This window comes from Callorhinus ursinus, unplaced genomic scaffold (genome assembly GCF_003265705.2).
Source record: "Callorhinus ursinus isolate GAN/ISIS: 27379988/994484 unplaced genomic scaffold, GSC_fseal_2.0 scaffold12, whole genome shotgun sequence".
In the NCBI taxonomy this organism is placed as follows: Eukaryota; Metazoa; Chordata; class Mammalia; order Carnivora; family Otariidae; genus Callorhinus; species Callorhinus ursinus.
In genome coordinates this window covers 1,888,332-1,901,251 of record NW_027397074.1, presented here as the reverse complement: position 1 = coordinate 1,901,251, position 12,920 = coordinate 1,888,332, and the positions used below count along the sequence as shown (strand labels likewise).

The 12,920-nt window shown below is 41.0% G+C and overlaps 1 protein-coding gene across 2 annotated transcripts in view; it reads left to right on the top strand.

Annotated features, from left to right (window-relative positions):
* PRKAR2B (protein kinase cAMP-dependent type II regulatory subunit beta) overlaps window positions 1–12,920 on the top strand; it is an 83,389-nt gene that overhangs the window by 47,662 nt on the left and 22,807 nt on the right. For both annotated transcript variants that reach the window (XR_003208517.2, XM_025872654.2), the window contains exons 3-4: window positions 3,902–3,954; window positions 11,206–11,289. Coding sequence is in view for 1 of the 2 variants with exons in the window: in XM_025872654.2 (XP_025728439.1) it covers window positions 3,902–3,954; window positions 11,206–11,289 (137 nt within the window). In the remaining variant the exon portion in view is untranslated. The remainder of the gene's footprint in view (window positions 1–3,901; window positions 3,955–11,205; window positions 11,290–12,920) is intronic.

The following is a 12,920-nucleotide window of genomic DNA, read 5'->3' as shown; positions in this document are numbered from 1 at the left end:
GGCCAAGCCCCAGAAGATGCAGAGTCAATATGGTTCTCACTTCCCTGTTCTGTCTTGCTGACTGTGACAGGTGTCTGGCCACACAGTGCATGCATATCACAGTACAGTGTGGAAATCTTGGCCCATTCTAGATGACTGATGTATTGACAAATAGATATATGGAAACATAACAGGGAAACCTCAATATAGGGTTCACTCAAAGAATAGGGCTCTATCCTTCACTACTGTGTAATCGCCAAACCAAGAAGGGAGTATATAGTTTCAGGCTCAATTTCACATTGCCCAGGAGGGATAGGGTAAATACATTTTAGAAAGAATACAAAGCAGCTCATATTCTCTAGAGGCTTTGGTTTGAGGGTCCTTCTGGGCATAGAACCTCTCATCCATTCGTTCCTTGTACAGAGAGTTACTGAGCTTCCAGGGTCTGTGCCAGGCTCCTTAGTGAACAAAACAAAAGGTTCTCATTTCACTCTGTTTCTGTTTCTTGGACAAATGGTGTTAGACATTTTAGCAAAGGACAACTTTTTATTAATTCATTCAACTTGCGTTTGAGAGTCTGTCATGCAGGTAGAATATCAGGAGATATTTAAACAAGATATTATCTCTGTCCTCAAGGACCTTGCAGGCCTCTTTGTTCATTAATCAGTCGTTCATTCAAAAAGTGTGTGTTGAGCCAGGTCAGTGCTAGGGAAATAGAGTTCCAGGAGCGCACAGTTAGTTCCGGAAGGGCTGTAAGTCTCAGCCTGGAGGGTGAACACAGAGTAACCACTCTGGTAGAGTACAGTGTAGTAAGAGACAAGAGTGAGCTCTCTCTGCCCCCGGTATTGGGAACACAGAAGCAAGGGGAGCACAGAAAGTGGGTTTTCCTAACTTAGTTCTGAGGAGGTGAGGCTCTTGTCTTGATTTTTTAGTTGGGGCTGGAGAGAAGGGATGGCTTGGAAAGGAGGATGTGTCAGGGTTCCAACCCGAGGAAACTGCGTAAGTGAAGATGGCAATGTCCAAGCCCGCAGGTGCGGTATTTTACTCTGGCTTTCAGAGGTGATGGTAGATGGACTGGAAGGTAGTGAAACATTGCACCGACATGTCAGGAACTAAATCCTGGTAATATTGGCACGGGAAATAGTTCAATGAGATGGGCAACCGAGAAACAAGTAAGTGATAAAGTAGACACCACAAATCAGAAGACTGTCAAGTAACAAATAATACTGGGACAATTGATAAGTTACTTAGAAGAACAATAGAATCTTACTCCTCATGATTTTTAGTCAGAGTATAGGAGCTCGGAACTTAAAAATCAGAGCATGAAGGTTTCCTTCTGTGAAATAAAATTTAAGATCAACACTAGTGTCTTATCTACTCTACTACCTCATTGAATATATTGATCCCCTTAGCTGGGCTGACGGCCTGGGCCCCCTATTCACGAGGGCTCCGAGTTTGGTCTAATGTTCTCTTGGTGCCCTCTTGAGATTCTGAGTTTTTGAAAATGGCGCTGTTTTCATTTTGCACTGAGCCCTGCTAATTAGGTAGCAGTCCCGCCTGTGAGATTGGTCATCTATGGAAACAAAGTCACAGAGCCAAGCTTTAAAGAAGTAGATGTCCTCATGCTTTCTGGAAAGTTGGAGCCAGCAGGATTAAAGTGGGCACCATGAGCAGGACCATCTGTATGGTGTGTGTGGAAGGCTCAAGCTGTCCCAGACTGATGCCACCTAACATTCACTTCCTCCTAGCTCATTCTCAGCAAGCAACCCTTTAATTGTGATTTGCCTTCTTCCACGGTCTTCCTGTGTGGGAGAGAGAGCTGGTCATGCTGACTCCATACTTGATTCAGGGAGTTACTAAATTGGCATTCTGGTGATACTCATCAGTGAGGTTCTTTAATGAGAGCCTGCCCCTGAGAGACAGGTCCCCTTCTGTTCGGTTTCTGAGACAGAAGGCTCAAGTCCAGCCTTGATGCTGGTGACTTCCCCAGAGTCAAATGCAGAACAATAGTTAAGAGCAAGGGCTCTGGGGTCAGCCAGACACTGCTGGGATCAGCTATGGGTCGTGTCGTCCTAGAATGTGTGATCTGGGCCAAGATACATAACCTCTCTCTGCCCTAGTCTCTCATCTGTCAGGGGGTGATAGGAAACCCGTCTGCCTTAGGGTTGTTGTGAGACTGAATGAAAAAACATACACGAGGTCAGGGGTTCTCACCCTCAGCACTGGTGATATTTTGAGCCAGGTGGTTGGGGGTTGCGGGGGAAGGGGATCCTGTCCTGGGCAATTGTAGGATGTTTATCAGCATCCTTGGCCTCCCTCAGTAACGAGTGGCTTCCCCGACAGTCCCCACGGTTGTGACAATGAAAATGTCCCCAGACATTGCCAGTTGTCCTCTGGCGGCCAAAACTGGCCCTGGTTAAGAATCCCTCACTCACTGGCCAGTGTGTATCTAGAGCAATGCCTGGAGGAAAGAACGCTAACGTCAGGATTTATAGTAATAATGGCAGTAGTAAGGCTAATGATGATGGTACTCTTCATGCCGTCCGGGCCTCTGCGAAGACATTTGTCAGCTTGTCGCTGATCCTCTGTTCTTTAAATTTCTATATCTCTGGCAGAGTAAAGTCCTTATGAATTAAAGGGTAAATGTAAAAAAAAAAAAAAAATCTTTTAAAAAACCGGAAGAGAAGTAATCTTTACATTTGCAAAGAAGGAGTTTCCTAGCTCAAAACCAGTGGTGTTTTTCTGATGTTTATTGTTGAGTTTAAATCATATTGGGGAATTTTCATCCTTGATCTCATTGCATTAAAAATAAACATGCATAACCTGTGACAACTTTGTAATTATAGTGAAAAAGCAAACTGGATAAAAAGATTATGAGAAATATAACAAAGTGGTGTTAAGAAACTGGTGTAAACCAAAAAGAAAATCAAATGCATACTGAGGTTCCTCATAAAGGCAAAGGCAGAAATATAGTCAGCTTTATAAACATTTGAACATAGTTAAAATTCAAAATAATTTTTTAAAATTTCAATAATTTTTCATCTAATTTGCCAAGATTTAAGCAGTAACATCCATTTCTGTTTTATAGTTTAAAGGAATCTTCTTACACATTCTTTGTTAGGACAGTGGATTGGTATAGTCCCTCTAGAAGGAAGCTTGGTAATAAGTATGCCTTAAAAATTGTCATAACTGTTAGCCCCCCAAAAATAACATTTGGGAATAATTCCTACAGCATAATCTGAAATATAGACAAATATTTATGCATGAAGATGTTTATTGCAAGCTTATTTTAATAGAAGCCAGCTAAGTGTCTAGTATTAAAGGAGTGGTTAATTCTAGCTTATGGTAAACAATCAGCAGTCCTTAAAATGATTTTTGCAAAATGTTTCTAATGGCATGTGAAATTCTTACAGTGTTAAATGAAAAAAGCAAGTTTTAACATTGCATATGCAGTATGAAATACACTCAGCTTAAAAACTAGAAAGGAATATGAACGTGTTAATCGTATTTGCTCTTGGAAGATTGGGTTGTGGATAATTTATGAAAAGTACTTATAACTATGATTAAATTGATCATTTCATAGCAGACTTAGGCTTTTTGGGGGGTCTGTTCTTTAAGTAATTTTTAGATCTTATGCATTTCTGTAGCTTAGAAACGAAGGTGGAAGAGGTGAAACTGTTTCTCTGAATAACAGAAAGCAGAAAACAATTGTCATTGTCTTAAAGTGCAGCTTTATATTTTAATAAATTCGTTATAGATTTCAATAGGGAATCGTCTTTTCAGTGTAGACTGCTTGCCCTGGATGAAATGAATTAATGTTGTTTTATACCATGGTTCTCTTTTTATTAATTTTTAAGGTATATTTATTATAGTATATTTCTTGATGGAATAATCTTTCAAATGTCCATTTTTATTTTTATAGTATGTGCAGAAGCCTATAATCCCGATGAAGAAGAAGATGATGCAGAGTCCAGGGTATGTAATTTACTTAATAAATTAATTCTAAATTATACTCCAGTATTGGATCAGGAATATAATAACAGAAAGAGGTTAACAGGCATATAGATTGACAGGAAGCATAATGGAATTATTTTGACTGTTTCTTTTCCTAGTCTCTCTGATAGCTTACTTCGACTTCAAGTTCTACAGAATTACTTTTCTCCAAAGAGAAAGCATCTTATTCTTTGGATAAAAGGAAAGATGAACATAAAAATTCACTGCAGTTGTGATTTTATTTCTTTTGCAAAAATACAGCCTGGTGAGGGAAAGTGTTTTTAGCTCTCTTGCTCATAGAATTAATGCTATTTTTCTGACAGTGTTTCTAGTAAAAGAAAATACTAGGGAAAGCCTTCTTTCTGTTCCTACCAATTTATAACAACAGAACCTTATTTGGAAACAAAAACAAATCACAGTAGAATTACATCTAAAGTGCCAGTATAAAAGTTCTTACTTTTTAATATCTATGAATAGTTTGTTCAGAAACTGACTTCTTGAAGGTCGTAATGTTTTTGTAAGAATTTGTCCAGTTTTGTTTGAAGCAGTTTTTAAGCTATGTCCTCCGTTCACCTACTATTTATTTAGTAAAAAGTAAACTAAATAAGAGATTACTGTGCCTGGAAATGGAAAGTAATAATTTACCTTTTTTTTTTTTTTTTTGAGTACTTACTTGGCCAAAGCTCCTCTTTTCTGTTTGGCCTCAAAAGATAAACAAAAATTTATTTCTGTAGCTCTGACAGATACTTAAATAAGATTGAGTTTTAATATGGAAAAGCAAATACTATGTTCCTAAGTCATTGCATCATTAAGCTCCCTGAAATATATGTAGAATCCAGTGGGAGAAAGATCAGGAGTCTTATCTTGAAGGTCTTGAAGGAAATCCCGTTTCATTCCCATACCCATGGGGGTTCCCAGCAGCCGTATGGGGGGAGCTCACTGTTTGCTACCAGAACATAAATTAACTTGATAAAGTCTATAAATTCTGGCCTGAAATTATGTTTCCTCAGGATTAAGATACTGTTACTAATGTATAACATGCTGTTAGTACTTCATGTAGTCGTAAAAACTAGGCCTTCCCCCTCGTGTCCTTGATTTATGTATCTAGCAGAAACAGTAATGGGTGAGTTTGAAGAGTACACACACTCTTTATTTTGAGTATAAAGGTATACACGATAAAACTTAGTAATTGAGATGTTTGATGAAATGGTTTGATTTAGTAAGAATCTAAACTGAAGGGGCGCCTGGGTGGCTCAGATGGTTGGGCGTCTGCCTTCGGCTCAGGTCATGATCCCAGGATCCTGGGATCTAGTCCCGCATCAGGCTCCCTACTCCTTGGGAGCCTGCTTCTCCCTCTGCCTCTCTCTCTCTCTCTCTCTCTCTCTCTCTCTCTCTCATGAATAAATAAATAAATAAATAAATAATAAGATGCTGAAAAAAAAAAAAGAATCTAAACTGAAGGATATTTCAAAAGGACAGTTTAAAAACAATACACAGTATCTCATAGACTCAGACTGTTAGCCACCATTTGATCCGTGGGATAGGTAAAGTGATTGGCTGGTCACTCCAGTTAATCCCTAACAGTCTTGTATGGGAGGCGGTACCAGTTAAGGTTCATTTGGCTGTGTCATAGAACCCAATCACATTGAGATAAAAATAAAAAAAAGAAAAGTATCGGATGTATGCTTGGAAATCTTACAGAATTCCAGAACGAATTGGAAAAAAAAAAAAAACCAAACCCCAAAATCAACCCAAGCCGTAGCTGGCGGGCAGGAGCCAGGCCACATCTGGGGTCCTTCCATAGCAGCGGTGCAGGACTTAGAGAATTGTGTTAGGAGGAGACGTGGCTGCCGGTTGCCCTTATTGCCGTGACTCTCAGCTTAAAGTCCTGGTTTCTCTGGGAGAGTTTCTCATGGACCCAGCTTTGGGTAGGGGGCCAGGGACAAGGAGTGCAGCCTTTGGCTACCAGACGACATCACTTTTAAATGAAGGCCGTTCCTAGAGAAGGAAGAATCTTTGTGAGTCGGGCATTCACTGCTAAGAGTTGTCCCCTGTAACACCCTCCATGTTACTTTTAATAGTTTTTTTGTAATTAATTTATTATAATTATAAAGTGCTTCAGGTTCTCCATTAGTTTGACTATTCTCTAAACATGTTACTAAAAACTGCAGTGTTTTTTTGGTCGTAGATACTACAAGGCAAATTGCACCATAGCCCTTGGAAATGATTACTACAGATTTCAGAATTAATTGGCTCTAAGCAGATACGGGAAAACGTCTGTAAGGAAAACATATATTTTGATAAAGTACCATTTCATTTGAACATTTTGTATTTCACAGGTGATGTATCAAATCCTTAAGTCTCGGGTTAGTATAAATATTCTCTGATATAAATTTGAAGAAAATTTAAATACTTAAGACGGATTTTGGAAAAATCACAAATTAGATTTTACCTTTAATAAATGAAGCTGTAGGGGCGCCTGGCTGTGTCAGATGGTGGAGCATGCAACTCTCCTTCTCGGGGTTGTGAGTTCAAGCCTCGTGTTGGCTGTAGAAATTATTTTTTAAAAAATCTTAAAAAAGCTAGTGAAAATGTAAGAGTTATATGTACACCTAACGTGTAGCTCTTCTGCTAGAGAAGAGCTGATAATTTGAAGAATGGGTCATTTCCTTGTGTTACCCCTCAAAATTATGGGTTCAGTGGCGAGCACTGTGGGTAAGTCCCTGCCATCTTGGGGCTTAGAGGCTAATAGCAGAATTAGACAACAAGACAGTAAACTAATGAACAGTTACAAATATGAAGTGCTAAAAGGAAACCAAACCCCCCATGGACAGGGTCCCTAATTAAACGGAGTAGTTGCAGAAGTGGGACCAGAGGGTAGAGAAAGGAAGTCTTGCCCCAAAGCCCAGGAGCCCATTTGGCTTGACCTCAGCGCCCCAGCTTGGGAGCTGTTGGCAGTTCTGAGTGCAGGCATCTGTGGCTACAGGCTAGGGGGGCCGAAGGAAGGACGGGCCCTTCATGCTCGGGAAATGTGATAGAGTCCATCCAGATGTTCTGATTTAAATTTTTTAAAGGTTACCTTCAGCTGTGTGTGGACAATGGGCTGAACAAGTAGGAAACTACGTTGTACAGATAGCCCTTGCTTATTAGCAGAATAGATTTGCAGTGTTTTCTTTAGAGAAAGTGTCTATATACCCTTTATTTATTAATTGGTTTTCTAATTTTTTGAAATGAAAGACACCAGTGTTTAGAGCAGAGCTGTCTGTAAACCTTTTTTTTTTTTTAACTGAACAATTTACTCTTTCCAGGTAATAAATATTTAGACTTTGAGGGGCGTACAGTCTCTGTCAAAGCTACTTGCTCTGCAGATGTAGCTTGAAAACAGCCGGGGATAAATCATAAATGGATGAGTGTGCCTGTGTTCCATTGCAACTTTATTTCTGGGGGCGCCTGGCTGGCTCAGTCGGTGGCATGTGCAACTCTTGATCTCGGGGTGGTGAGTTCTAGCCCCATGTTGGGTGTTGAGCTTACTTTAAAAAAACAAAAAACAAAAAAACTTTATTATGGACACTTGAATTTGAATTTATAGAATTTTCACATGTTAAGAAGTATTAATTCTTCTGCTTTTTTTCTCCCAATCGTTCTTAGCTTAGGGGCCTGCAGGCCCCAGTTTGCTGACCCTGGTTTAGAGCATAAATTCTGTAGCCAGCCCTGCTGGGGTGAATCCTAGCTCTGCAGCTAGCTCTGAGCTTTCTGACACTGAAGAAATGACATGGGGAAGTTCATTTTAATATATGAGATCATGTGGTATTTTTCTTTCTGTCTCACTTATTTTACTTAGCATAAATTATCACCTGCTTCATGGGGTCAGTTACTAGGATAAAATGAGTTAATATTTTTAAAGCCCTTAAACCAGTGCTTGGCACATAATAAATGCTACATAATTATTTGTTTAACAAACGAGATTTTTACCCTGAAATCAGAAATAAAATTTAGTAAAAAAAAGTGACTTCTAGTGTAATAAAAATCACATTTGGGTGTATGGTTTAGTTACACCCTTAGTTATCCAGATGCAGATCTTATCTGTAGGATCACACCAACCCAAACAGAAAAAAATGAGTCTTTAGAAGTGGGAGAACATCTTTTGAGCAGTTGGTTACAGGGCAGGAGCACCAAAGCCTCAAGGAGTCACCTGATTTCTGACTGTTAGCTTTCCAGAACACAGAACAGGATTTTAATGTGGGGTCTGTAAAAGATAGAAGACTCTCTGAGGAGTGAGGATGGGGAGAGGGGACAGAGGGAGAACGGAAAACAGGGAGAGCCATAGACCACAGCAGTGGTGGCAGGATTAAGAACCAGAATTGAAAAGGGTTAATGCATTAAAACACTAGTTAGGAGAGAGAGAAGAGGAAAAAGCTGTCGTGTGAGGGGTTCCTACAGAGTGAACGGTCGTGGAGAAAGACTTAAAATTTTTTTTTTTAAAGATTTATTTATTTATTTTGAGAGTGTGAGAATGAGAGAGAGAGAGAGAACATGAGAGGGGGGAGGGTTAGAGGGAGAAGCAGGCTTCCCGCTGAGCAGGGAGCCCGATGTGGGACTTGATCCCGGGACTCCAGGATTATGACCTGAGCCGAAGGCAGTCGCTTAACTGACTGAGCCACCCAGGCGCCCAGAAAGACTTAAATTGATAACAAGAGTAAAGCAGGGGCAAGATGGCGCCAAGAATGATTAAAGAAGATAATCTGGGTGATCCAGACAAACCCTACCACTTCCTGAAGCGGGTTCCCAAGAGTCCAGAGAACTGGGATATGGGGTAGAAGGCAGGAAGCGTTTGTGGGATAAGGAATAAGGGACGAGAAATAAATGTAGAACCCACAGTTGGCTTGGCTTTGGGCCTTGGTTGGCTAAGTGGATATGCCACGTTTCTGGAGCATTTACGGGGACACAAAGGCTATCTAAATTGTGGTGTGCTGACGTTGCTCCCTGGGCTGGAGCACCTCCATCTTGGGCCTAGAACATTTTTTCCGTAGGGGTGCCATGGCATCCCCAACGTTTTCTCTCTGAGGACAGAGCTTCTTAGCAGGCAAACATTTTTTTTAAAGATTTTATTTATTTGAGAGAGAGAGAGAAGGGGGGAGGGGCAGAGCAGGGGAGAGAAGGAGTCTCCAGCAGACTCTGCACTCAGCACAGAGCCTGACTCTGGGTTCGACCCCATGACCCTCAGATCACCACCAGAGCCGAAATCAAGAGTTGGCCATTCAACCGACTGCGCCACCCAGGTGCCCCTCAGCAGGCAAACATTTTATGATTGCTTTGATTTGAGGTTCTAGTTGGAGTGAGAAGTGACTTTTTGTTTTGTTTTATTGTGTTAACCTTCCTTATTTGAAGTAGGGAGATACGAATTTTGGTTGGCATGATTTTCTCAGTGCACTAATTTAAAAAGTTTCTTGTATAGTAAGCACTGAGTTAGTAGGCACCAGGGTCTGCTTTTTCTGTGTCCATATGTCGTCTTAAAATCTAGATTGAGGTGAATATTGATTAGATAGTAAATAAAAGTTTGCATATATCTTACCCATATGGGAAAAAAATGCAGTGACTTCCTCTCCCACTGGCTGATGTTCTTTTGTGTAGTATATAAATAATACACATACATGCACACCTTGCAGACACTGTGAGTTCAATTTCAGACCACTGAAATAAAGCAAATATTGCAGGAAAGCCAGTCAAATGAATTTTTTGTTTTCCCTGTGCATATAAAAGTTATGTGTATACTCTGTTTTAGCATTATGTCTAAAAAAAACAATGTACATGCCTTAATTAAAAATATACTTTATAGCTAAAACATGCTAACCATCATCTGAGCTTTCAGCAAGTCCTAATAACTGATCACGGATCACCATAACCAATACAGTCATAATGGAAAGGTTTGAAATACTTCACGGATTACCAAAATGTAACACAGAGAGATGAAATGAGCAAATGCTGCTGGAAAAATGGCGCTCAATGCAGCGTTGCCATGCACCTCCAATTTGTAATCACATCTTATCTGTGAAGCCCATTAAGGTGAAGTCAGTAAAACAAGGTGTATGCCTGAATACTGTAAATTTCCTTTATTTGGGCCTATGGTTTTCATTGATATTTAGCCACCTGAGATGGGTTTGAAATGCCGATTCTAATTTCCCATTGTGAGTCTTGGTGTATTCATGAGCACAAAGCTCCCCACTGCCTGATTCCGGCTGATCCAATGGTGGGGCCAGTGACGGAGGAGCTGGGGCACCTGCTCGTCAGCCCCCACAGCCGCTCTCTGAACATCAGTGCATCGGTGGTCCAGGAGGGTGACTCTCCATGCTTGCTGCTTTTAGGACTGTCTCTTCCTCTTGACTCATTTTATAGTTACAAACTACCAATGTTCACAAAAGAATGGGCCTTTTGGTTCAAGTGGGTTGAGCCTTCCACTCATCAAAAGAGGCTCTGGAGAGTTGAAACGCCACACTTACAGAGGGCATTCTGTTGGTCTTCGCCCTCCTGGGATGACGCTTTAGGAAGAATAGACTACACTGGTTCTCTTTGAGCTCATTCTAAATTGAGCACACCAGGACCATTGGATTCACCTTTCCTCAAATCCACACTCTAGGTACGTCACCCCATGTTTACGTGCTCCCTTTGGAAAACCACTCTCTGTGGGGATAGTTACATACATAGTGTGTAAAAATATATTTAACATCTAATGCAATATACGTGTAAGAATTTATTGATTTCGAGAGACTGTCCCATTTCAAAGGAAAGGTCTACATCCTAAAAGACTATCGCACTCAGTGGTAGAGTATGAAACAGTATTAGAGAATATCGAGAGAGTATTAAACAGAATGAAGGCAGTCTCCAGACCTTCAGCATAGCCATTGTGGCCTGTTGTCCTTCTGTATGTTCCCACTGGCTGGGAGCTTTGGGGTCTTTAGTGAATAGCAAATCACAGACCTTTACAAAATGAACTTGCTAACCTGGGGGGAAACACCTGTTTGAAAAACATTCAAGCGCTCTGTTGATGAGTGTGCACCACGTCTCGAGACAAGGCTGCACTACTTGCCCTTACTTAGGGGGCTGATAGCTTGTGTCTGGTCCCCTAAAGTGAACCTCAGCACTGATAGTTCTCCCCTCTGACGTCCTGCTGGGAAGTTTTATCCCTTATCATAAGATGAGTAGACTAATTTGTTTGTTAATATGGTGTCCTTTTAGATTATACATCCCAAAACTGATGATCAAAGAAATCGATTGCAAGAGGCTTGCAAAGACATCCTGCTGTTTAAGAACCTGGATCCGGTAAGCTACATCTCAGTGACCAGAAATGGTTTTTTTTTTTCAGCTTCAGAGTAAAGAACGGTTGCAGGGTCTTGGATTTTACCCTCCCAACAAGTTAACGTCCCCCGGGATGATGTAAAGCCCCCCCCCCCCCCGCCCCCGAGATGCCTGCCTACATGGTAGTTTGTGTTCCAGGAGAGCAACACTAAGCTTGGGAGGTGCAGTGTCCTTGAAGCCATGAGCGCACAGGCCTGCCTGCCCCTTGTCCGCGGAAGACATTATCTCATCCCTCCAGGTTACTTTACAAGTGTAGCCCTGAGAAACGGCCCAGATGAAGAGAGGGTTGGACCTTGCATTCTTTGTACACCCAGCAGGAGCATGCAGGGCGGCGCGGGGCCCACGGTGGATTGCCTCTCTCACCGACTAGTGATAGTAATGATATTTTAGTGGCTAACTTTTGTATTATATGTATTTTAAAAGCAACATTTTACTTCGTTTTAAAGGTAGAGGGATTTTTTTCTTTGTAAGGATTTTGAAATCTCTGTTCTTTGGTTCTGGTTTGTATTTTTTCTAGAAACCCCTGTCCTGTGAGCATGTGATTCACATTTTGTCTTGTGCTTGGACCTAAATGTTCTCTTCCTTCATCTCACATTATGCTTCTTTATTGCTATGTGATCATTTGGGTTGCCATGATCCTGCTGCCATGACCCAAATGTGGAAGCTGAGTCAACTCCTGTAGCTTACCTCAACTTTTTTTTTAATGTTTTGAGTTTTTTTTTTTTAAATGTATTTATTAGCGAGAGCGGCACACGAGCAGGGGGAGGGGCAGAGGGAGAGGCAGGCTTCCCGCTGAGCAAGGAGCTCGATGTGGGGCTTTATCCCAGGACCCTTGGGACCATGACCTGAGCTGAAGGCAGACGTTTAACAACTGAGCCACCCAGACGCCTCTTATCTCAACTTTTTTTTGGTCAAATGCAGCATCTTCTAGTTTTCAGATTGATGCCCTAGAACATTAAGACCTACTCTTTTTAAGATGAGGTCTTCTTAAAGTCATTTTTATAAAGAGGAAGGTACTGTATTGTATTGAGTGTTCTACACTGGGTCATAGGACACTCTGAAACATTTTTTAAAGATCTTTTGTTTCTAATACCGCATATGTTTCTGTCATGTCCTCCGGGAACACGGATTACATTTTGTGACTTTGGAGATGTTGTTTTAGGACCACACGTATATAATTTTGTCCAGTTTGACCCAGGTCCTCTAGAATTCTTACTGAGTTTGTAAAACTGAGCTCTAAAGAATGGGGTTGTTGGCTGTTTGCTCTAATAATGGAAGATTAAGAAATGAAATTAAGGGGTGCCTGGGTGGCTCAGTCAGTTAAGCATCTTACTCCTGATTCCAGCTCAAGTCATGATCTCAGGGTTGTGAGATCAAGCCCTGCATTGGGATCTACACTGGGCATGGAGCCCACTTAAGATTCTCTCTCTCTCGGTCCCTCTCTCTCTCTCCCCATCCCTCCAAAAAAAAAAAAAAAAAAGAAATGGAATTAAGATAGAAAATTTAGGAATGGAAATATTTTCTTGTATTAAATGCTAGAATAAGTGACTAAAGTAGGAATTTGTAAAATTTTGATGGGCTTCCACATAATCCCT